Below are 26,940 nucleotides of genomic sequence, written 5' to 3' on the forward strand. Positions count from 1 at the left end.
GGAATGTGGTTTCTCATGAGAAGGCAAATAATTTTTATTACCTTTTGCTAAGAAGGCGACGTGACTCATTTAGTGCTTTACTGAAAATTAACAACGTGATACAACTGAAGTAATGAGTTTTCAAACATCACTCAATACGTCCCACTCCTAGAATCAAAAGCCCCAGATCTCATATTTTGGACAATAATGATTGGTAGAAGGCATTGTATTTAGATTTTATTGCACAAGGCAGCAAACATATATTACAGCTGGATCATAACTCTGGTGATGGGCCCTAGTACACGGTGGGAAGGGGAGGCAGTGGGTGGAGCCCCCCCCCCCCACAATGGTCCAATTTTCAGGGCCCCAAACAAAAAACAACCCTCCCAATTTTGGGAGGCTCCCAAAAACGGATTGGGGCCCCAACAAAAGCCGGGAGACAAAACAGGGCAAGGTTTAACCCGAAAGCACAACCTATTGTACAATGCCATACATATCCTGCTGCCATCTTGCTTCCTCTCTGTGACTATCCTATCATTAACTATTAATGCAGGATGTTGAATGTATGTATCACCTCTTATTGTACTGCAGTTTTTTCAAACAGGCTCAACTACATATTATTGATTCACTACAAAGAAACCTTCCTGGTAGTTAAGCCCAATTCCAAGTAAAGTTTTCACTAGCTGACAATTTCTCCCAGGTGACCTTGGCTGTTGCCAAGTTTCTCTCTGAGGTAACCAAGATAAGACAACTTTCTGTATGAGACATAGGTTGAAACTTGCCTTTTATATATTTCCAGTGTTTTATCCATGTTCATATGCATCTAGCACTTGTTTATGAATCTGCTGTGCACTCTTTCTGCTGAGCAAATTGGGTCTTTGGACCATAATAAAGATTGTAAGTTGTAATTATTAATGGGTAAACCCTATCAAGAGTTCCCAGACTTATAACATTCCTGTCACCTACCTTAGTGTGATGGATCCCTTCTTCTGTGCTGGCTTGGCAATAGTAGGTGACATTGAGGAGTGGGAGTTTTATCCACTTTCCTTTCTCCCTCACGATACTAAAACTGTCCATTTTCTGTTTATTTTATATGTAATAGTTATATTTGATTTTCTGTTTTTCAAATATGAAAATAAAAAGATAATAATACAGAACAGTAATAGTATGAAAAGGCAGAATTTCAAGGGTAAGCAGAAATATGATTGTGGGACCATGAATTGCTGATTCAATGCAATAGCATGAATTAAGAAAACTACAATATCAAAGGTGTTCAATATACTGTGTATTTCTACCAGTGATAGCAAGAGTGTAGTGGAATTATAAGACAATGTTTTTATTAACCTTGAACTATAACAGCATATACTTTATTTGCTCCATTGGGGCTAACGGAACAGTTGGGTAAAAGGTTGCTCCCTACAACAACAACAAAACTTTATTTATATGCTGCTCTATCTCCCCAAGGGGACTCAGAGCAGTTTCCAAATAACATCATCAGTACATACAAAGAAAACAGCATAAACATAAATTTAACAAGACAATATAGGCATAAAAATCACAATAGCACATATATATTTAAAATAATTCTGCCTGTTCAAGGCAATTTAAAAGGCCGGGTCGAGGCTAGTGCAATTTGTAGGGGGCCAGGGAAATTAGGTAGAGTCTATGGCTGTTCATTTCCAGGGCCTAATAGGAGGAAGTAACCTGGGTAATTGGTAGAAAAAGATATAGCCATATTCAACAGTATCTGGGGCTGAGCTAAAACTAGTCATCCTCAAAGGCTTGTTCAAACCACCGGGTCTTCAGGCTCTTACGAAAGGAGGGGAGGGATGGGGCCTGTCTTAGTTCCCTAGGAAGGGTGTTCCAGAGATGGAGGGCCACCACCAAAAGGTCCTCTCTCTTGTCCCCACCAACCGTGCTTGTGACAGTGGTGGGAACAAGAGGAGGGCCTCCTCGGAAAATCTTAAAGTTCACGCCGGTTCATAGAAGGAGATGCGATTGCGAAGATAGGCGGGGCCTGAACCGTTTGTCAGTGGTCTCCCTCTAGGTTGTCAGTGGCCTCCCTCTTTTTAATGACTGTTCTGAAACAGCAAGGGGCTGCATTATAAGCTTCAAATTACAATAGAGACCCCTTCCTTCCTCCCTCTCTCCCTCCCTCCCTCTCTCCCTCCCTCCCTCCAAGTGTTGATTGCTTCTAGAATTGTAAGTCAGGACTATCCCAGGGCCTGAGATTTCAAGGCTGAAACCAAAGATCTAGGGATAATTCCTTGTGATGCCACAGTAGGCAGGTCCTGGTGATGTCATTAAACATGATGCATTAGGTATTGTTCTTCATTTTAATTATTATATTGCTTTAGGTGTTTTTTGCACTACAAATTAGATATGTGCAGTGTGCATAGGAATTCATTCATGCTTTTTTTCAAATTACAATCCGGCCCTCCAATAGTTTGAGGGACTGTGACCTGGCCCTCTGTTTAAAAAGTTTGAGGACCCCTGGCATAGAGCATGCCATTCAAATAAAAAACATCAAATGTAATACACAACACTTTTCTAGAGAAAAGTGTCACCTTGAGATTTCTTCCTCTTGCCTTGCTTGCTGGGCAGGCCCTGAGATCTGTGTATGTCACACATTTGTTGGTTGAAGTACAGCTAACTATTCTCACATTTTTTTTAAAAAAAACTATTACACTGATCTTTCTTTTACAGAAAAATATTTATTTTGCATGCTAGGTATTGTTTTCCCTGAAAGTATATAAGGATGATGTAAAGTGTATTCCTTAATTACATTTTAATTTCCCAAGATAGATTTTATATGCATAATCACCTTTCTTCTTTCCAGACTAACAGGAAACCTGATAATGATTATCATGGTGACTTTCCAATGGCCCTGTGGATAGAGATAATCGAATATCTGTATGCTACAAGGTGCTTAACTGTTCATGCTACAAGATTTAATTACATTATGTACACATGGAATTTCTATATAATTCAGTATCAGTATCCAAAAACCAGATTTGCCACTATCTTGCCAACAAGTGCATTCTCCGGAACTGGTCTCTTTCTCCTGTTTAGTGCTTTCTAGTTTATACTAACTTAATAATTCAAGCCCTGCAATCAGCTCTATCTCATTTAGTGACTGCTATGTTGACTTCAAAACATTTCACTGTCTGAGGCTCATCTGTTTTATTCATTTATTATCTTCCACTGTAAGTTTACTCATGCATAGTATTTCTGGATGTGTGCTGACATTCATAACTGGACATTTTGTTTGTTCAGGTAATTGTATGCTACCACTGCATTAGCTCTCATGCATTTGGTGAATTCTGGAGGCATATGGAGGCCCAGTGAGAATTCCAATGTGTTGAGTGTTTAGAAATGAGCAACTGCCAGAATGAGCAACTGCCAGGAGTTCAAGGATAACACTGGTCCCACAACATACTTTGGATGACTCCAGCCCACCTGCCTGTCCCTCTAATATTTTACAAAGGTGTATGTCTCCAAGCAACATCAGTGTGTAGTTATGATGCAAATGTTATTAATGAGAAAGAACTGATAAACTAGGAAAAGCTCCACCAGAGGCCAATGGAAAGGGGAAAACATCCCCGACCCCCTTAATTAAAGGCTAACTGTACTTTGAGGTCAGGTTGTAGAAATTGAAGAAAGTTGAGGACAAAGGGGGAAAGGAGCAAGAAAAGAAACATGTGATATTTTTAAAAGCGACTGAATTGCTGAGGGGATGACATACACCCTTTGCAAATGAATTCCATATATAGGCAGTTTCCAAGTTACAAACAAGATAAGTTCCTGGATTCTGAGGAAATAAAGTGTTCTGTCATGTTGCATGAGGATTCATAAGGACATACTCCTATTTATTCGAGTCTAATGCACACCTCAAATTTCAAATCCTTGAAACCCATATTTCACAAATCTAATGTGCACCCTAATTTTGTGAAGGTAATTTAATCAAAAAATGTGAGCATTAGACTCATTAGCATTAGAGTAAATAGTTTATACCTGCTTACAGAGTAGACACATCATTTACAATCTCTAAAGTTGGACGTTGTGAGATCTCTCAAAGAAAGAAAGGGAGATATAGAGAGGAGAGATGGATTCTAAATGGGATTGCCATGTCATAAGCTTCCTCTTCAGGTCCCAGGATTCTGTTGTGTTTCTCCACTCCTACAGAAGGGAGACAAATCTCAGGGTGAACAGCAGTGTAGGAGGAGAACATCTGATTCTGTTTGTTTTGTGTGAGGCAGCTCTATAGCCTGGACATTTATTTCCTGGCAACATGAACATTCAACTTGCACTAGAAATCAAGGGGAAGGGCCAAAGTACATATACACTCTATCCTGAGTTTTGGAGCAAGACAGAGGTACGGAATGTCATTTGTGAGTCTTCTTGTCACACAAGCTCTGGCAACAGCAGCACTGGGTTTATAGAAATCTGCCTGTAAGCTGGTATTCCCTATTTAGCCAGCAGCATAAAGCCCTGGGAAATCTATCATGTGTTACATGTGTTGCACATGGAGCTGTGGTGGAGCAATGGGTCAAATCCTTGTATGTGCTGAACTGATGACTTGAAGGTTGATGGTTTGAATCTGTGAAATGGGGTGAGCTCCCACCTGTCAGCTTCCCCTGCGGGGACTTGAGAGAAGCCTCCCACATGATGGTAAAACATCCGCGCATCCCCTAGGCAATGTCCTTGCAGACAACCAGTTCTCTCACACGAGAAGCAACTTGCAATTTCTCAAGTTGCATCTAACATGATAAAAATATATATGCTGAAAGTAAGGTTGTATGTGGTGTGAACCCTGGTGAAAATACTAACAACGGCTTTAGTTCCTTAGTGCATTTTGAAGCCAGTCTGCCTGTTAAAAATGGATCTCCCTTCCTGGTAAAACATCCGCGCATCCCCTAGGCAATGTCCTTGCAGACGACCAGTTCTCTCACACCAGAAGCAACTTGCGGTTTCTCAAGTTGCATCTAACATGATAAAAAATATGCTGAAAGTAAGGCTGTATGGGGTGTGAACCCTGGTGAAAATACTAACAACAGCTTTAGTTCCTTAGTGCATTTTGAAGCCAGTCTGCCTGTTAAAAATGGATCTCCCTTCCTCGTCACCCCCATATTATCTGATTTGGTGGACTTTCCTAGATTCTGGGTTCATTTATCTAAATTCTGCTTGTGTTAAGCTGGCCCAGTAATTCCAACTTGAGTGTCAGTTTTTCCTGTTTCATCTCAGTAAGGTGACTTAAAGACACCACAAACCCCCTGTCACCCGCTTTCAGAAGTTTCAAGGAATGGGATGGGGATTGTATATCTATTGCAAGATGTGGAGACTTTCTCCCTTTCTCACTGAATCTGAATGCCATGTAAGAGGATACTTCAAGACTGATTGTTTAGTTCATTGCTCGACCAGCCCACAACCTCAGCAGTAACAGCTGAGGTGACTTTAGGGCTTTTTTAATTTTTTTTTTAAAATGTGATTTAGGAAACCTATTTGATTTCAGTGGAGCACACCGAAAGCAAACAATGTACAGCTTTACTCAATATGCAGTCCTCATCAAAAGGGTTTGGGGGATGAATTCCCTTTTTCAGCATTATCTATTTCTTCATAACTTTGAAATCTGCTAAATGTTTGTCCATGGATAGGTAACCTACTGCACTACCCTTTAGGTTGGCAAGATGTCACCAAGTATAGTGTTAGGCAGATTATAGGCAATATAAGGAATATTTTCCCTTCACTTCTCTATAAGCTCTTTTATCTTCTGTCTCCATGCATATAATCAATAATGGAAAGGCGAGTTTCAGGGCTATACCTGCCAGTCACATTTCCTAGCCAGGTTTTAACTGAAAGTGAAAGGGAGATGCATGACTGTGGACAGGAAATAATAACACATAGACACATGGATCTGCCTTATATTCACTTGTATGTTCTGTTTAGAGTTGTACAATGTATTTTCCCAAATTTTGGGAAATAATAATTGATATTTTGCCAAAAATGGAAATGTTACATTTTGTTTGTATATAACTTCAAACTGCTTGTCAACTTATGATGAAACATTAAATTTCTTAGACAAGGGATACTAGAGGTGGTTTTGCCAATTTCTTTCCCTGAAATATATCCTACCGCACCTGGTAGTATGGCTATATTTAGTGGTGGCAACTTTGGCCAGATCCAGAAAGGCCTTTATTCCAGACGCATCCACGTTAAAATAATGAAGATGTTTCTGGGGACCTGTCCATATCCACCACAGAAAGTGAACGCTTTCTTGGGTGGGTTGTCCAGACGTTCTCTCGGGACTAGCCCGAGAGAACATCCGGGTGCCCCACCTTCCTCCCCCCAAACCCCTTAGAAAACTAATAAAAACTTATGTGGTCTCCATTAGAAGCCTCAACCGACTCTCCCAGTGCATAGAAATGATGTGCCAGGAGAGCGGGGGGGGGGGGGAGGGCGATTCCCCCCCCCCGCTCTCTTGGTGTGTCATTTCTATGCGTGGGGAGAGCCAGCCCAGGCTTCTGGAGACCCTGTAAGTTTTTATTAGTTTTCTAAGGGGTCTGGGGGCTTGGGGGAAGGGGGTGGGTATTCCCACAGTTTACTGTGCTTATTTAGCCTGGTAAACTGTGAGAATACTGTCTGGACTGCAGTTCCCGCAATAAAGTTGCCATCTGGATGCCCTTAGGTATCTACATAGGCTGTCCTGAAAGGTTTGGAAATCTACCAGCAATCTGTAGTCCACAGATAGTCTGCATGCCTACTACATTAAAATGTCTGAGCCAACACTTTCAATGGAATTAAAAAAATGAAAGCAAACAAGAAATGTGTCTTTGTTTTTTCTTGTGTTTTTACAGTAGTTGAATCCAATTTAGAGGACCCTTACCTGGACTAGTCTTTTCAGATTACTTACCCAATTAAGTCCAGGTGACCCTAACTTTACATCTCAAAAGCGGTGGACAATTGAAATAATGAAGGTTACTTTAAAAATATAGCTTTAGGCTGGGATTCAAAGAGAAAGCACAGGATAAACTCAGGAAGTATGCTTAGTTTATTCAGGTCAGTATGTGACTTTACTGTAAAAGATGATGTTGTTGTTATGTGCCTTCATGTTGACTTCAACATATGTTAACTCAAGCCTAGGGTTTTCCTGACAAGATTTATTCAGAGGTTTGATACTGACTTTTTTCCCCCCTTTCTCTATGGGCCCTTTGACATAGCTTTATATCCCAGAATATCAAGGCAAAAAAATCCCACATTATCTGAATGTGGACTCAGATAACCCAGTTTAAAGCAGGTATTGTGGGATTTTCTGCCTTGATATTCTGGGATATAGGGCTGTGTGGAAGGGTCCTATGGTTGAGAGTGCTCAAAGTCACCCAAAGTAATCCATGGTTAAGCAGGGATTGAGACCCGGTCTCCTGGTGTTTTAGTGCTCTTCCACACAGCCATATAACCCAGAATATCAAGGCAGATAATCCACAATATCTGCTTTGAACTGGATTATCTGAGTCCACACTGCCATATAATCCAGTTCAATGTGGATTTTATAAAGCTGTGTGGAAGCGGCAGTACACTAGTACTCCATGTACTGTAGTACCACACTCAACACAGTAAAAAAAATCCCTTGGTTGTAATGCTTTCCTCCGATATACTGTAACTCACCAGAAATCACTATCATTATCTAGAAACAACTTTTTACAGAAGAGAATATAAGGACGCACATTAAAAAAAAAACACTACATGGAATGTCTATAAAAGCATTTTGTACATCCAGAATTCCATCATTCTGTTTTTTGAATTTCTAAGCTGAGCCTTCTTTTCCTTTAAGCATAAATTTGGTTCAATAAGGCATAGTCTAAACACAAGCCACACTTGAGTCAGGGATAGAGAAAAGCTGGCAAAGCTTCTTGAATTTGAGTCTGGAATATTTGAACTCCAAAGACATGTAATGTTTTCCTTAAAGAGTAGGTTAGCAGTAAGACTGTTTGGAGAAGAATTTCAAGTTTTCCTGCTATTCACATGTAATGTTTGCCTTAAGGAGTAGGTTAGCAGTAAGACTGTTTGGAGAAGAATTTCCAGTTTTCCTGCTATTCACATAAATGGCCAACTAAGTGCAATCCAGACAAAATTGGTATGTCCCCCTCCCCCTTATTTGTGTAGTAAGGGATTGGGATTCAGTCCTATTCAGGATCCCATTCATATTACAGAATTATAGGACAATTATTTCACATTTACTGCCATGATTTCCATCCTACGGGATTTGGAGTGGAGGGAGAAGCATTTAGAATTCTGAATCAGAGGGCCCTAGTGCTAACCAAATTATAAACCTCGGGATTCCATAGGATGGAAACATGGCATTACATTGGAACAGTGATGCTATAGTTGTGTTGTGGGAATGGGCCCCTGAAGGCAGCAGGTTGCAACTTGGGTGTACTGGAATTTGCTTTGAGCCCGTGTAGACCAAAGTTTCCAGGCTAGGAGTGTTGAGAACACTTCAAGGTGGTGTGCCAGTTCCACTTTTTCCAAGAGATCTAGCCATGGTAACAAATTCTTCAATTATATCCCATTTAGTTTACTGTAAGGTACTGTATTTGGAGCTGCCTTGTAGAAGTGTTCAGAAATTTCACTTGCTTAAAAGAGCTGGAAGAAGATTGTTAACTGGGACAGAATATAGGGCCATACATCTTCTTTGCTACAACACTTCCATTGGCTACAGGTCTGTTTCCAAGCACAATTAAAACAAGAAACTCTTGTATCACTTTGGCCTTGTCTATCTCATATATCAATGGTGACCAGGTGTTTTGGCCTTCAACTCCCAGAAATCCTAACAGCTGGTAAACTTGCTGGGATTTCTGGGAGTTGTAGGCCAAAACACCTGGCGACCAACAGGTTGAGAACAATAGCTATCATCCTGTTTGTGACATATGCAAGCATAGGTCTACATTTTGCCATGGAGGAGTTTCTCCTCCGTCCTTTCTGATAAACAAATCCCCAGTCCCTGGACTCACAATTTTACCTAGAGTGGACATTTCATGGTTCACAGAGTTCACAGAGTTGCAAGATCAGAGAATTATCTGGCTATGTCTATGCAGACAGTTGACATCATCTTTTGAGACTCTATAGGATCTTGTGGAAAATGCCATTAGTTTTCTCTTTAGAAGGGCTATCAAAACAAAACTGTGTCCTGGGGATGCTGAGTAGGGAGCTGTGGTTGACCTCTGCCTGAGTATGTAATACCCTTATGTAACCCTGGGCAATGTAAGCTCTCAACTTGTATGTCCCCATCTGAGTTTGTCTGTGTTCTGAGACCCTTTTCTTAGTCTCACCACAAGACACAGCTGGTGGTGACACAAGGCAAGGGCCTTCTGCAATCTCCTTATTAGCAAGGCTGAAGAGGATCCTGCCTTACTCTCCTTCTGCTAGCAGGACAAGAAATTCCCATTTAAACAGACTTTTGAGAATGGAACATTTTAAGAAGGGCTTTTAATAGAATATTACACTGTTTTTCTTTTTTATACCATATTGTTATTTGAAGTTGTATGTTTTAAACTGTTATTAATCATTGCATTGTATTTAAATGTTGATGTTGTGTGAGATTTAACTATACTGCGTACATTTGTTTTAATTTGTAAGTTGGCTGGGGGAAAAGATGAAATAGTTTTATTTTTTTCTGAGTCATATGCAAGAAGAAAGGTGGGATATGAATTCAATAAATAATGACAATGATATTTTCCAACCTTCCTCCCGCCCCACCCCATGAACTCTCCTTTCATTGGATCTTCTCACTACCAGATTCAACAGAAATAAGCTATAGAGTTGTGAAAAAATAAAGTAATTTGCTTATTGATTGATTTTTTATGTGGTGTAAACTGGCTTGGTTTATATTTGAAAATCACTGTGTATCTTATATTAATAGACATAATCATTAGCAGAGGTCTTGATAGACCTTTAGTGTTCATCCATTTGTAGAGGGAAAAACACATGTCCAATTTAAAATGTTTAAAAGCAATGCCTTTGGGTTTGGAAAGATTAGCCATTTACAAGAAACATTGCCCAGGGGACGCTCAACTGTATCTACTCAGTCTTTGAGGAGGCTTTTTCCGTGTCCCCCTACTATGACTGAACAAACAACTCCGCACTTGTATGCTTGTCCACAATGCCCTGCCTTATGTACAGAGGAAGAATTGTTTAAAGCTACAGACAATGCAATTGCTATTACCCAGTTTTGGTCAAAAATTATTTAGCCGCTTGTGCTCCTTCTATTTTTATCAGTTTTATACTTATTTATGCAATGCTTGTGACATGAAAAAACTGTGTATCCTGATGGCTCACCTTGTTTAGTTATATTTCCTACTCAGAGCAGTACCTAAGAAAGTACCTTGCCTTGATTAACTTAAAAAGTAATAATCCATATATGCTAATGGTCAGTTCCATTCAGCAAGAACTGTTCTTTGATATAGGCAGAGCTGTACCCTCCATCCACTTCTCAGCTTGATCTGCTTCATAGGGTGGTTATAAATGAAGTTGGGATGACAGTTTATGTTTGCTTGAGCCTATTTGGAAAAATGAAAGGACAGAAATGTTCTCAATAAATTATAAATAGAGTATGCTCCTTGGGCATAGAATGCTAACTGACTCAGGTTGAGGGAATTAAATCAAAAGCCTGGGATGGGATGGAACAGACTGAAGGGGATCCTAAATTGGGAGCCCTCTGCACTGTAGCATTTTGTTGCATGTCACACTTTTTTTCTTCCTTCTTATTCCGAAATGCCCTAAGAGGAAATGAGCTGTCTCTTTTTCTTGCGTGCTTTACTATGTATAGACTTGTCACAAATGAAATAATGTTCAAGAATGACAGAAGGAAATGAGAAAGGTGGAGTTCTTATTGACCCCATAGCCCTCAAGAGGGTGTGGTCAGCAAGGCATCAGTGAGAGGAGCAAGAGGGTTACATTTCAATCTGAGGTTTGTATTCCTGGATATCTAGGTTCAAGCGCCTAATAGAGCATAGCACTTCCTGGCTGGATCTCTTGCCATGTGTGCTAGAAACAGAATTTAGAAAGGCCAAACTTTGTGCTTAATGCAATGTTCCTGTTCTGTGAACTCATAACCTTAGCAAGTTCTGCAGAAAAATAGTAACTTTCGCAGACAAAAGAAAAGTCTTTTTGCTTTTTCAGCTTTGTATTTTCATTTTATAAAAACTTACTCCCAAAGACTACCAAACTTATCAAATGACTGAGAGAAGAAACTATCTTCTGAAAGGCTATTTCATTTCGATATAAAAGAAGTTGCTCTGTTAGGAAAATAAAAGGCACAATTTCTAACTTTAACATACCCTTTCAAGCCTTGCTCCTTTCAGTAAGATAGGGGCTACTTCTTTCTTTGTCCTCATCTTACTAAGCAGTGCTTCCCTTCAGAGTTGGTGCTTTACCACACAATAAGGGTTCATATAGTACTAACCTGTTGTACACAATGGGTATGATTTCCCCAAGGTATGAAGCAGAGGATACTGGGAGTTTTTAGAGTGCAGTGTGCTCAAGTGAAAATCCACAAGACAGCACTTCCGTTGTAAGTTAATTGTAAATTGGCAAAGACAACTGCTCTACTCCCTGCACAGTTAGCAAGACACTCCCTTCCTCAGGTCCATGCCAGTCTATGACCTTCCACTTGAATATGATTCACTGTTTGGAAAAAATTCTAATGCTAGAAAATTACAATTGAGTTTGTGAGAAGATATTCACTTATATAGGAATAATTGCCATTCTAACTGGTGGCTCTTACGTCAAATAAATAGGAGCTGGACATAATACATCTCCAAACACTTACAGGTGCAGATCTTGCGAGATTGCATGTGCCAATTATCCTCCTACAGTCCAAGCTTCAGTTTTTCTTACTGCAGTAGAAGTATATTTCATATAAGGACATGTAGTAATTATTCATAATTGAATATTTGTTTCTTTCCTGCACTTCCTGTGTATTTTTGTGCAAGTGCTAAATGAAGGGCATATTTGGATGCCTACATGATAGAATCAATGCTGTTTGGCACCACTTTAACTGCCATGGCTCAATGCTATGGAATATGGGGAGTTGTCATTTAGAAAAACACCAGAATTATTTGGCAGAGAAGGCTAAAGCAATTATAAAACTTTAATTCCCATGATGCCATAGCATTACATGACATTAAAGTGATGTCAAATTGTATTCATTGACAGTGTAGATGATGATGATGATGATGACGACGACAACAACAACAACAACAACAACAACACTTTATTTATATTCTGCCTTTCTCACTGCGAAGGGGACACAGTACACATACACGGCAAACATTCAATGCTGTTTTGTATAGACAATACAGAGGAGACAGAAGGAGGAGTATGTTGTATCAACTCAATATCCAGCGTTTTGGTACCATGGAAAGTTGGGCTCAAATCCAGCCACGGGGGTGCTGTTGCTCCATCCTCTATGATGAAGACTTCCTCCTTCCTTTTGGTCACCCAGCATTTTCTGATCTTCTTTCTTTATGGCATTGTAAAAATCTCCCCTACTTTTAGCAATACCTAATTTCTCTAATTACAGCGAAAGCTGTTTTCAAACTGCTTAGGTCAACAGTAAGCTGGGCTGACAGTTGGCAACTCACGCCGACCTGGGGCTTTGAACTTGCAACCTTTCGATTGATAGATTTTATAATTGCTGGTGACTTATCAGCTGTACTAAACCTCCAACCCTTTGATGCACCCTTTGACATGCTGTGATACAATCAGTCACAACTGGGATCTTTTGATGTTCAATATTTTATATCTTTATTTCTTTTAAGCATACCCTCCCTTTTATATCTAATTTCTATTAAAAAAATTGGAAGATTCAATTGAATATATACATATATACTTCCTTATACATAAAGTTTCTTATAATAGTTAGGTGATATAATGGTATGATTCTGTGTGCATGTTTTTATTCTCCAGTAACTTCATAGACATTGCAAATCAAAGTCTTGTATTGATCTGCTTTGCATTATATCTACCCTTCTTTTCCTAATCTGTGGTCCACTTGTACTTTGAATGATGGCTAAGCCAGAGCAACAAAATACTAATGTTCCTGGAATTTGGGTCTGTTATTAAAGGCTGTTTCTTCATGCTCATGTCAGTCATTGGCTTCACCACCACTTTTGGTTGCCTTGGTGGATGACCTCCGTAGAGAGCTGGACAGGGGGAGTGTGACTCTGCTGGTTCTCTTGGATATCTCAGCGGCTTTCGATACCATCGATCATGGTATCCTTCTGGGTCGCCTCTCTGGGATGGGTCTCGGGGGCACGGTTCCTGGAGGGACGAACCCAGATGGTGAAGCTGGGAGACGCCTGCTCGGATCCCTGGCCTTTGACCTGTGGGGTCCCGCAAGGCTCTATTCTATCTCCCATGCTCTTTAACATCTACATGAAACCGCTGGGAGAGGTCATCTGGAGTTTTGGAGTTGGGTGCCATCTCTACGCAGATGACACACAACTCTACTACTCTTTTCCACCTAATTCCAAGGAGGCCTCTCGGGTGCTGGATGAGTGCCTGGCCGCTGTGTCTATCTGGATGAGGAGGAACAAGCTGAAGATCAATCCCAACAGGACAGAGGTCCTCCTGGTCGATCGCAAACCGGACCGGGGTATAGGGTGGCAACCTGTGTTGGACGGGGTTACACTCCCCTTGAAGCCACAGGTCCGCAGTTTGGGAGTCCTCTTGAACTCATCGCTCATGCTTGAGGCTCAGGCGTCGGCGGTGACCGGGAGGGCGTTTGCACAATTGAGACTCGTGCGCCAACTGCGACTGTACCTCGCGAAGGCTGATCTGGCCGGGGTTGTCCATGCCTTGGTCACCTCTAGATTGGACTACGTGGGGCTGCCCTTGAAAACGGCTCGGAAGTTCCAACTGGTCCAACGGGCAGCAGCCAGGATGTTAACTGGGGCTCATTACAGAGAGAGGTCAACCCTCCTGTTTAAGGAGCTCCACTGGCTGCCGTTTATTTTCCGAGCCCATTTCAAGGTGCAGGTGCTTACCTACAAAGCCCTGAACGGTTTGGGACCACCCTACCTACGTGATCGCATCCCCGTCTATGAACCCACATGTTCACTTCGGTCATCTGGAGAGGCCCTGCTCGTGATCCCGCCCACGTCGCAGGCGCGTTTGGCGGGGACTCGAGACAGGGCCTTTTCTATGGTGGCCCCCCGACTCTGGAACGCCCTCTCAAAAGACCTCATACAGGCCCCTTCATTGGCAGTCTTCAGAAAGAACTTGAAGACCTGGCTGTTCTGATGTGCCTTTCCAGATTAGGAATCCCCAATACCAAGTCCTAGAAGCACTTTAGTTGAACTAATGGCCGTTGTACACCGCACTCTGCACTTAATTTATAATCCTACATACCCCCTGCCACATCAACACTTTTAATCCTGTACCCATCACTCTGGCCTGGCCCAGTTTTATATTGTTTCTGATGTCTCTATGTATTGTTATTGTTGTTGTTTATTTTTGCTTAATCTGTTTTAATTTGCTCTATGTATTGTATTGTTGTATTGTGTTTGAGGCCTTGGCCTATGTGAGCCGCATCGAGTCCTGCGGGAGATGCTAGCGGGGTACAAATAAAGTTATAATAATAATAATAATAATTATCCTTGTGCTGAATCAATTTGTATATTTAAAAAGAAGATTACAAAGAATAGAATATCAACCATCAATGTTAAATAACTGTTTGAAAGAGAATTGGTCCTTCTTCCTTGGCTTATAAATTCAGAGATCAGTTTGGTGACTTCAGAAAGAATCAGAATATCTATATAGACACAGATTATGTATAATGATAAATTTCAAGCAGGCTGTACAACGTGATTTTAAGTATTAAGCTGACAAGAGGCATGAGATTGAGAACTTTCAATCATTTCAACAATTACATGTCATACTTTGTAGTCATTCTCAACCTCTCCACATGGGGCCTGTTGCCACTGGAATCCTTGGGGGAAGCCACGTGCTCATGCTTCCGCCATCTGATCTCTGTCAGCTGGAGTCAAGCAATATGGGGCGTGGGGTGCTGGGTTGTCCTACCACAAGATTGCTGAAGTCAGCTGTAGAGCTGTGGAGTATAAGACATAACCATTCTACAACAATTAGAGTACAATAGCTTTTGAGGAGCTGGAGATAAGGCATTGGACAGGACAGAGTAGGTGTGGTCTCCATATTTTCTGACTAATTTTTTTACTGTGTTATGTGAAAAAAGCATACAATCTATGAAATTTAACAATCAAAGTACAAATATTATTTTACCAACCCTACCCCCTCATTCCTACCAGTGAACAAGGTTGCAAAAGTAAAATATGCTCCTTTTTCATCTAACAAAAATATACTATTCTGTATTAGTATTTCAGTATTTCCAGATCTTTAAAAAAATAAGACAACTCTTAATTCTTGGAGTAGGAATCTGTTCCACATCTTTACCCTTCTGAACATGAACTATAATTAAAGTAATGCTTTTCATTATATCCTTTGTTCCATCCCAACATGGCTTGTTTTTGTTTCTCAATATAGTGTGCGCACATCTCTTTTACATGTGTTTAAGATGCATTGCCTTATGCTTTGCTGAACATAATAAAAGTAATTGTAGTGCTACCCAAAATGTTGTCTAGTGACTCTGACAAATGGTCACAGTAAACTGGACTATTGTCTCTTGTAACATTGCTACAGCTCTTTACAGCAAAGTATATGTTGACTTTAACAAGATAACAACAGGAGTGGTATTGAGTATTGTTTTCGCAACAGGGTCATTGGTTAGAACCTTAACCTTTAGTACAAGGAGTTTCTTTTTGTTGATCTTTGTGTTGTAAGCTCTTTTCCTGAGCTTGCATTGTACTCTTTGGACATCACGAGTTCCCTCTGGTGGAGACTGATAGAAAAAGCAAACAATAAAAGAGAAATGATGCATCAAACAGTGTGGCCTCAATCTGAGCGTGCACTCTATTTGTTGACTTTATAAGAGTCTGGAACTGAAATGTCAACATATTATTTTGTATTTAAATGAATCATTTAACATGAGAAACGACTAGAATTGTTCATGCCTGTGACAAATAACTAAAAAATAGCATGACAAATTATTGTAAGAAAGTGAAACAGTATAATTTACTTCTTTATATTCTCTTGACACATAACATTCTTTGAATACCAGACTGAGCAATGAGTGCCTTCCGTCTAATTGTGACATGCTGAATATTAATGTTGTACTTTTCTTTTAAACACGGTTTTTGATACAAAAGGTAAGCATGCAATAATTGTAGCTGAAATGTTCAATATATATATAACAAGTTGGAGATGAGAGTGTTTTTGAATTAAGTATTAAATTTTTGAAAGTCTAGATTTCACTGTTCATTTTTTTCTCTTTTGATCTGTATTTAATTAAGTGCTTCTGTGACATTATATGTGCTAAATTGATAGGCAAACATTTGTTTTAATTCAGAGTAGACATATACATCTGCTTCATATTTAGGCAGCAAACAATGTGATACTCTAAAATCCCATTGAGTTGAGAAGTTATTGGACTGTAGAGCTATATTTCATTGATTTTAACAGAATTTCAAGCAGAAGCAGATTATGTTGGGGGGGGGGTATGGCCCTTAGCCTAGTTTCATGCAGCCCTAATTGAGAGAGAGAGAGAGAGAGAGAGAGATCTATAATTCTGCTGTTATAGAGACTCCACATTTGGCTCTGATCTCATTTTGTTTGGATGGTTCCTGTCCACCAGCATATTACAATATAACTCATAGCATATTATCTTTGATATACTGTGGTCCACAACATGAAACATTTTCCAATAACAGTAATGGGGCAGGTCTGGAGGATGCATCTTCCAGACCTGCCCCAATGGCCTCCGTGGGTACTACCTGCTCCCTTTGCCATGCATTGCCACCCATGAACCCATGTGGCTCATAGACCAACTAGAGGTCATTCCTGCCCCCACCAATTTAACATGAAGTCACTCAACTCACCTCATTCCACTCATCCTTCTCAGCAGAGGTGGAGGTGCAGATGAGAAAAGGAAAGGAAGTATCTTTGTTCATGACTTTTCAACATTTTGCTTTAATGTTTGCTTGACTTTCCCAAGACATGGTTTCTCTGGGACTAATCTCAGGACTATGTCAGCATCCCTCTAGCCCAGTGGTTCTCAACCTATGGGTCCCCAGATGTTTTGGCTTCAACTCCCAGAAATCCTAGCAGCTGGTAAACTGGCTGGGATTTCTGGGAGTTGTAGGCCAAAACACCTGGGGACCCACAGGTTGAGAACCACTGCTCTAACATCTTTTCTCATGTTCCTGTTTCTCTGTTCTGTCATCGCTCTCCCTTGCAGTTATGATACTAATATAGATATGAAGTATCAGAAAACATTTCACCCATTATTGCAACCAACCTAGAGGAGTGTGTGCATGTAATATGTGTAACAATAACTTCATTATAACAGAACAGACAACGATTTAAATTACTCATTGTACTGAAGGAAATGGTTTCAGTTAAGTACTTTTTATATGTTACATGTGTGTACGCACCTTCAAGTCACCTGTTGATATGATGGCCCTATGCCTTTATAGGGTTTTCATAGGTCTCTTGTATGAGTATATGAGTATTAAAACCTGGACTCATCCAGTGTTATAAGATCTAGTAATTTATATTTTTTTATTTTCAAATAGGGAAATGAACAGTAATTATATCACATGACTGAAGGATATCACTTGTGGCTTCTAGAATATGCTGCCTATTCCATTTCTGGTTCTCTGTCTTTGGAGCATTTTTCTCAAGAAAGTACATGTAGTGATTTTTAAAGGTGCCAGGTGAAGGGAGTTTTATTATCCTGGGACTTGGGTAGTTCGTTGTACATTTTGGTGCATGCTTTTACTATCCATTTCTTTTAATGTGTGATATTTTAACAATTCTTGTTGTCTGTCATTTTTTAAACTGGTGAATTCATATGTGGCAAAGGAAGATAAAAAATGCTGAAAATAAATGAGAATGGATAGTGTTCAGTTGTACAGATCTCCACTGCTCACTTCTTGAGCGATTATTTATTGAAGAGCATCTTTCCAATAAGTGATGTTCTTTATGTCCTTCTGTTCCCTTTTCTCTAGCTTCATCTAGTGCACTGGAACTCCACAATGTACCACAATATTGATGAAGCAATTGGGAAGAAGAATGGCATAGCCATTATTGCTTTATTTGTACAGGTATGCTTTTCTTGGCTGTGACATTACAATGCATTATATTGTATAGTTTGTTTGGTATTATTTATTATGGGTGATAATTATGTTAAATAAATATGAATAAATAGGCATTTTCATCACAACAATGGGAAATATAACGTTGCAAATATCTTTCTTGTACAGCAATTGCAAGATGAGAAGTTGTAGTGATACTGCAGTTACTGTAACAAGAAACTATGCCTTTCATCTAAATCTTCTTAAACTATGAGAAAAGTATATAAAACTTGATATCAAGTTGTTTCCTGTTCAGAATGAAGCGGGTGAGGATTTTTGTATCTGCAGTTAGACACATGATGTATAACTAGGAAAATAGTGCAGTTTGGAAAAACAAATATACATACACATTTAGATCCCATCTACACTGATCATATAATCCAGTTTCTGAATGCATATTATCTGATTTAAACTGGATTATATGGCAGTGTAGATGGGGCCATAGATAAGGCAAACTGAGTACCTAAAGTTTTCCCTAAATATTTACATGGCAGTGTTCATAAGGCAATCTTAATGACAACAGTTTTCCTTGTTATGGAGTGATAACAAGTTTGGCAATACAGATTTAATGAGGCATTAGGAATGACTCCCGAACTAGAGTAAGTGTCATTGTGTTAGAATTTACCTTAGTGTATGAACCCTTAGATCATTCGTTCTCAACCTGTGGGTCCCCAGGTTTTTTGGCCTACAACTCCCAGAAATCCCAGCCAGTTTACCAGCTGTTAGGATTTCTGGGAGTTGAAGGCCAAAACATCTAGGGGCCTATAGGTTGAGAACCACTGCCTTAGATGGACATCCAGCCTTTTAATAATAACAATAATAGTAATATGAGCGGTGGGAGCAAAATAGGGTTTTGGAAACAAAGAAAGGTGGAGAAGGAGTCTGGGCAGTGAGGGAGGTGGAGAGAGAAGGTCTGGGCAGCAAGAAAAAGAGCCTAGGTGACGAGGGAGGCGGCAGAGAAAGGCTCTGCGCCCCAGGAGGATGCTGCTGCTGCTGTTTTGGTGGTTCCAAAATTTATTTTCCCAACATTTCTCAGGAGGAGGAGGGAAGAGGAGCAGACAGGAAGCAGCATGGGGCTGTAGAGCCCTTCACTATCACTCACTGAGCCCCAGGGGCTCCAGGGAGCACAGTTTGAGAACATCTGCCTTAGATTAAACACACCAACAAAATCAAACTTTTTGTAACCATCAGAAATGAGTAGCACAGTTTAAATCAATTTTATGCTGATTTTATATATGTCTTTATTGTTTTTCTACCATGTCAACTTTTAAAAATATGACGAATGGTACATTACAGTGGACTACTGTAAAGTCTGCACATTTCACACCATATTCATGTAACACAAGCCAACAAGTATTTTTCATCAGATAGGATTTTAGATTATTCTTATAGAGTTCTTTTCATGCTGAATTCAGATATGTGTTTATTTTTTTCTATCATGTGTCGTTTTTGCAATGAGGCTAATACAATAATTAATGCATTTATGCTCCGATATCAGTTAGATTATATTGATATCAGTGCATGAATGCATTAATTATTTGATTAGCCTAAAACTACACTTGCAAAAACTACACTTGATAGAGAAAAAAATAAACACAGATCTGAATTCAGTGTAAAAAACTCCATAAGAATAATCTAAAATTATATCTGTGTTATCCTTTTAGTTAATGAATTAAGGCATATTCATAAATGAAATGTTTGCATATAGCAAAGAAGAGATACTGATTCCTTTGGCAAAATCCCCATTGATGTAGGTATCAGCCAGGAACAAACCATGCTGTGTGTTTGTTTGACTTTTCTAGCATGGTGATCTGTGCAGTTGGAACATTTGCTGTTAGGGACAAAACTCATAAATCAGTTGTTTCACAACAACAAGTGAAAGTGTTTCCAAGAATCTATCAGCATACCTTTCCAAGAATAAGTATGAAGAGGAGACAATGTGCCTTTGGTTTCTTCTATGGTATCAGAACATTGGTCAGTTACATAATCTATACATTTGGAGACTTTTCTTAAGAACAGCACTGAAAGGGATCAGACAAGGACTGTGGAAATCTGCACTTTAATGTCTTGGATATGGGATGCTGACATATTCTCAGGAGCCCCTTGATTTCTCGGATACCAAAGTATTGAAGAGAGCTGTATCTTGTTCACTAAACGCACAACTTGCATTATGGGATATTTAATAACAAATTTAAAAGAAGAAATAATTTTAGAACAGTATTTGAAACACAATCCAAAAATATGCCATAAAATTGTCTAGTTCAAAAAACCTTGGAACTTGTATTACAAGGTGCTTTCTTTTTAAAATAGGTGATTTAAAAGTGGAAAGATTTTAGAGGATTATTCAGAACACAATCAATGTTATGTTATAAATTGATTCCGAAAGAAAAAAGTGATCTTTTTGGGAATATTAACAGTGCGTTCTTAATGTAATGAACCTTACATGTGATATTGTGGTAGGTATAAGAGCTTATGTCCATAGACATGGGGAAGATCAAAGCACACACCAGATAATGACTTGGTTAAAGAAGCTTTAAGATCTTGTACTAATGGAAGAAACTATTTGTAATTTAAATTAGGACAAATGTGAGCAGACTTTTTCATGAGATGGAAGCCCTTTATTGCTTTGTAGAAGGGCATAAATATTCAAAAATTGATGTGAAATTCATAATTGAGATCATATAAAAAGACTGATTTAGGTTTTCAGATATAAATAAATAGTAGTGATTGTGTTGTTTTGTGTTAGGAAAAATATATGATTTTTTTTCTTCACTTTGAAATTATTTTTAAAAGAATGATTTAAAATCTGTCAATAACTAATGGAGCAACTACAGTTCCCAGATCTCAAGACTTGGCCCTAAGACTCTAGTTTTCATTTTTAGATAGATTATGAGGGTGCACGTTTTCCAGTTTTGGGGATTTCAGTTTCAGGCAAAAGGAGAGAGCTGTGTACAATGCTCCACTCAGCTAAAAGAGCAACAGATTAATAGTTTGCAAGGCTGAGTTGATTTGTTGCTGCACTTGGAAAATCCCTCCAGTGGGTCTGTGTATTTACTTAGTTAGGTTCCTCCTCCCTCCCAGTCGTGGTTGTGCCAGGATTCACCTTTTGGTATGTTTCCACCTTTTAAATAGAACAAAGTAAATTAGATTACATGTTTCCAACCCCATCTCACTGAATAAATGCCTGTCTACACAGCTCACATATTCTGAAATAGGCTAGAAGTTGCTCCTGGGTGTCTGGATGATGCTTAGGGACTTCTGGATCCTGATGGGGGTAAAACAAGCTACAGCACTTCTTTGGGGAGGAAGGGTGAACTGTAGGGCTGATTCTGCTGGTCACCTTGGTGTTCAGATGGGTCAGTGCTGTCATCTCACTTTCCACACACTGTGCGGGATGGAGAATGGGACATGGCACTTACCTTTGTCATTGTTTGTCACCACAGCAAATATTAGCTCTTGGCCATCACCAGATGTCCCTGTGAAGATGGCAAAGATGCCCACATGACTTGGAAAAAGGAGGGTGATTGTCCTTTCCTCCTCCCCTTTCCAAGTCACATGGATAGCTTTTTTGACATTGGCAAGGTCACCTGGTCATGGCTGGCATCTCTTAACACTGCAGCAACAAACAATGACAAAAGTAAGGGTGACCATTCAGCTAGGTAAAACTAGGTTTTGTCTGATTGGATAGTCAGGGAGGGCAATGCTCAATAACACAAGTCATTAAGGGCCTGAGATTATTCTTAACTGGAAATCCAGAAGATAGTAATTACTGGTTTATGGAGATTTACAGTACTGAAAGCCACCTACCCCACATAGAAACTGTTAAAGTCTTCTGAAGCTTCCAGACTCCCCAGTAAAGTCTCATTTATTTATTTATTTATTTATTTATTTATTTATTTGCTGCATTTGTAGACCGCCGTTCTCAGCCCTAGGGCGACTCACGGCGGTGTACAACATATAAAAACAATTTACAATAAAGGCAATATCACAAACAACAATAACAACATCACTATCAATAATACAATTACACTAAATCATTCGCGACGTCTCATCATAGAATCACAATCCAATCTCGTTTTCCATATTCCGTTCCAATCATCATTGCCAATTGTTGTAGCACTTAGTCAAACGCCTTCTCAAACAACCACGTCTTTAGTCTCTTGCGGAATGTCATAAGGGAGGGCGCCTGTCTGATGTCTACAGGGAGGGTGTTCCATAGCCGGGGGGCCACCACCGAGAAAGCCCTATCCCTCGTCCCCGCCAGGCGTGCCTGTGAGGCAGGCGGGATCGAGAGAAGGGCCTCCCCAGACGATCTCAAAGTCCTCGTGGGCTCGTAGGCCGAGATGCGGTCAGACAGGTATTTTGGGCCAGAACCGTTTAGGGCTTTGTAGGCCAGCACCAGCACCTTGAATTGGGCCCGGTAGCAGATCGGTAGCCAGTGGAGCTGGAACAACAAGGGCGTTGTGTGCTCCCTGCGTCCCGCTCCTGTTAGTAACATGGCTGCCGCGCGCTGGACTAGCTGAAGCTTCCGGGCCATCTTCAAGGGCAGCCCCACGTAGAGAGTGTTGCAGTAGTCAAGACGGGATGTGACCAGAGCATGTACTACCGTGGCCAAGTCAGACTTCCCGAGGTATGGGCGCAGCTGGCGCACGAGCCTGAGCTGTGCAAATGCTCCGCTGAAACTTGGGGATCCAGGCTCAACGATGAATCCAGGATCACACCCAAGCTGCGAACCTGCGCCTTCAAGGGGAGTGCGACCCCATCCAGCACAGGCTGTAACCCTATAACCTGTTCGGCCTTGCGACTGACCAGGAGTACCTCTGTCTTGTCTGGATTAAATTTCAATTTGTTCGCCCTCATCCAGACCATTACAGCGGCCAGGCACCGGTTCAGGACCTCGACAGCCTCCTTAGTAGCAGGTGGGAAGGAGTGACAGAGTTGGACATCATCTGCGTACAGATGACACCGCACCCCGAAACTCCGGATGATCTCACCCAGTGGGTTCATGTAGATATTAAACAGCATGGGGGACAGAATAGAGCCCTGTGGAACCCCACAAGTCAAAGGCTGTGGCGTTGAACAGGTGTCCCCCAATAACACCTTCTGGGTGCGGCCCTCCAGAAATGACCGGAGCCACTGCAGAACAGTGCCCCCGAGGCCCATTTCCGCAAGACGCCCCAGAAGGATACCGTGGTCGACGGTATCGAAGGCCGCTGAGAGGTCCAGGAGCACCAACAGGGACACACTCCCCCTGTCTAGCTTCTGGTGCAGATCATCCACTAAGGCGACCAAGACCGTCTCAGTTCCATGTCCTGGTCTGAAACCAGACTGTGCCGAATCCAGATAATCCGTGTCTCTCAAGAATACCTGGAGTTGTGAGGCCACCACGCTTTCCATGACTTTGCCCAAAAAGGGAAGATTGGAAACAGGCAAGGGAAGATTGTCAAATTTGGTGGGGTCCAGTGATGGTTTTTTCAACAGCGGTTTTATAATAGCTTGTTTTAAGCTCGCTGGAATCTTGCCTTCCCGAAGGGAGGCGTTAACCACCACCGTTACCCACTCAGCCAATCCCCCTCTGGCCTCCTTCAGAGGTCAGGATGGGCAGGGGTCTAGGATGGACGTAGTGGGCCTCATTCCTTCAAGTATCTTGTCCACATCCTCGGGCTTCACAAATTGAAAAGAATCCATCAAAATAGGACAAGCAGGTGCTCGTGTCACATCCTCAGAGATTGCATTTAACATGGTGTCCAGACCAGAACGGCTCGAAGCGACTTTGTCTGCAAAAAACCGAGCAAATGCTTCGCAGTGCGTGGCCGAATTGTCAGGGCTCCCGCCTGAGATGGCGGGAGTTAAAAGACCTCTGACAAACCGGAACAACTCCGCCGGACGGTTCCTTGCAGACGCAATTTTATTGCCGTGGCATATGCCCTTAGAAAGGACACAAACCGTGTCCTTTCTAAGGGCATATGACTCGCTCGGATCCGAAAGCCACACGCTCTCTAGTTCCCTCTTCCTTCGCTTCATCACTGCCAGCTCCTCAGTAAACCAAGGAGCTGGTTTAGCTCGGCTACTTGAGAGGGGACGTTCCGGAGCGATCGTGTCAATTGCCCTGGCCATCTCTCCATTCCAGAGAGCAACCAAGGCCTCGACAGGGTCACCTACTGAGGTGGTGGGAAAATCCCCAAGAGCCGTCAGGAATCCATTCGGATCCATAAGCCTCCTGGGGTGGACCAACTTAATGGGTCCTCCACCTTTGCAGAGGTTGGGGGGCGCAGTGAGCCTAAATCTGACCAGGAAATGATCGGTCCATGGCAACGGAGAGATGGTCAACTCCTCCACACCGCCACATTGCTCCCATCCCTGACAGAAAACCAAGTCCAGTGTATGTCCAGCACAGTGGGTGGGGCCAGATATTTGTTGGGACAGCCCCATGGTTGCCATGGCAGACATGAAGTCCTGAGCTGCTCCTGTGAGGGTCGCCTCGGCGTGGATATTGAAGTCTCCCAGCACAAGAAGCCGTTGAGACTCCAACGCCAGGCTCGAGACCACCCCCGCTAGCTCAGGTAGGGAGACTGTAGTGCAGCGAGGTGGACGGTATATTAACAGAATCCCTATTCTGTCCCGGCCACCCACCCTCAGGTGGACGCATTCAAAATTTGTTGACTGCGGGATGGGACTCCTGGTCAGATGGATGGAATCTCTATAGACCACTGCGACCCCGCCTCCCCGCCCTCCGGATCTTGGTTGGTGCTGCACGGAGAAGCCTGGAGGACAAAGCTGGGTTAGATTCACGCCTCCAGCTTCATCCAACCAGGTCTCCGTGATGCACGCCAGATCTGCCCGCTCATCCAGGATTAAGTCCTGGATAAAGGTCGTTTTTCCGTTGACAGATCTGGCGTTCAACAGCACCACCTTCAATCCGGAGGGACCGCCAGCCTGGTTACACCAATTTACCATAGGAGACCGGTTTGGGATTATTAATGTAGATATGCGGTCCGAATTAGGCCGAATTTGTGGTCTCCTTTTCCCGCATCTCCCCTTCCCCACCACGACTTCTATGGGGGCCCCTCGGCTAGTGGAACACCTCCCCTCCTCCATGCCGCAATCCGAGACCGTGGTCTCACTTTCTGTTCCATTAATGGTTGTTTGGATTGTTGGAGTTTTTATTGGATAATCTGTGGTCCAAATGAGAGAGGGCACCTCACTCCTTCATGATGGAATGGGGGCATTTACCCTGGTGCTTGTACTCTGAATCATTTGGAAAATGACCTAAGCCAGGTGGAATCAGACCTGTGGGGGAAAGTGTAAGGACACTCTTTCCTTCTCAAATAAAATCTCAGAGAAGTCAAGAGTAAAGAATGTGATGACTGATAGGGGTATACTTAAAAGAATGGTTCCTACAAGCTGTATTGAGGAGCTTTTGCAAGATGAATTTGACCATGAGTTTGAATGTTCCTGTGCAGAAGAAGAAAGGCTCCTACATATTTTACATTAGAGTAGGATTTTCAGTAAGTACAATATGTGACATTGTGGTGTTTAAAGCTATGATTGCCAAATTTCTATCTCACTTAATTGTCAGTAGGTACAAGAGATATCTGGCTGTCCTGTCTACAAACACCATAGTTAAAGTTGTTTGGAGTATGGCATAATTATAATGAACTTGTGACGAACTCTTTAAATAGTATGCCACAAAAGAAAATTTGATTTCAAGTTTGTATTGAGACAGAATTGTTAAAATATGGAAGTAGCTTTAGTCCCCCCCCCCCCCCCCCAAGTTCTGTCTTCAGAGAATATTCTGTAATTGCTTTGTAAGCTGACCTCTAATTTCAGCAAAGCTAACCTTGGAGTTACTCAGAAAGTTTCACAGAATTGCTAAATAAATCTCATCATTTCTCAGTGCAGTTTACTTAAGGGATTGTTGCATTGCTAGCTATTTTTGTTTTAATTAAAATGTCTCTTCACCACAACCTTAAGCCTGATGAACTATGATATGTCTATTGGAAGAAAACCAGATTCATCCAATGGGTTTGATCCAATTTTGGGGTGTCTAGGTGTGCATAAAATAATGAAGTCCAGATTTGGATATATATTCTCATTTGCTTGAAAGTATTTGTCAGGCTGACTCCACTCATAGACACAGCAAGGTGAGATAATTACCTCAGGCAGAAGATTTTTTTTTGGTATTAGGTAAATATAGATTTTTTTATATTAGGTAAATATAGTAAATATAGTGGATTGTAAAGTATCAAGTTATTATTTCAGTATTCTTCTTTTCTATATATTTTTGAACCCCAGATGTCAGAATTACTAGGATATGATGCTCCTAGAATTGGGGATGATGCTGACACCATTTGTCTTAGGAAGCAAAATGTCTTTGACTTGTGGAATTTGTCCAGCCAGTTTACTAGGTTTCAGAGTAGCGTAATTGAAATCTGCACCTGTGTTTTCATGAAATATTTAAGGAATAGATTTCTTCTCAAGATACTGAATTTCATAGACATTGATCAATCTAGAGGAAAAAATAAAATTGCTTATGATCTAGTCAAATAAACATAATCTTAGAGTTGTGCCTACATTTGCCTTGGTAATAGTTTTAGCTTTGATAATCCTAATTATATAAGGTGGTTGTGAGGGTAAAATGCATTTTGAGATGTCTTGAAGAACAGCAGTATATACAAGTAATGTCAAAATTATT

The 26,940-nt window shown here is 41.1% G+C and overlaps 1 protein-coding gene across 2 annotated transcripts in view; it reads left to right on the top strand.

Moving 5' to 3' along the window:
- CA8 (carbonic anhydrase 8) overlaps positions 1-26,940 on the top strand; it is a 60,755-nt gene that overhangs the window by 18,334 nt on the left and 15,481 nt on the right. For both annotated transcript variants that reach the window (XM_060775372.2, XM_060775371.2), the window contains one exon: positions 18,120-18,215. In XM_060775372.2, coding sequence (XP_060631355.2) covers positions 18,120-18,215 — 96 coding nt within the window. The remainder of the gene's footprint in view (positions 1-18,119; positions 18,216-26,940) is intronic.

Source organism: Anolis sagrei, chromosome 4 (assembly GCF_037176765.1).
Source record: "Anolis sagrei isolate rAnoSag1 chromosome 4, rAnoSag1.mat, whole genome shotgun sequence".
NCBI classification, from domain to species: Eukaryota; Metazoa; Chordata; class Lepidosauria; order Squamata; family Dactyloidae; genus Anolis; species Anolis sagrei.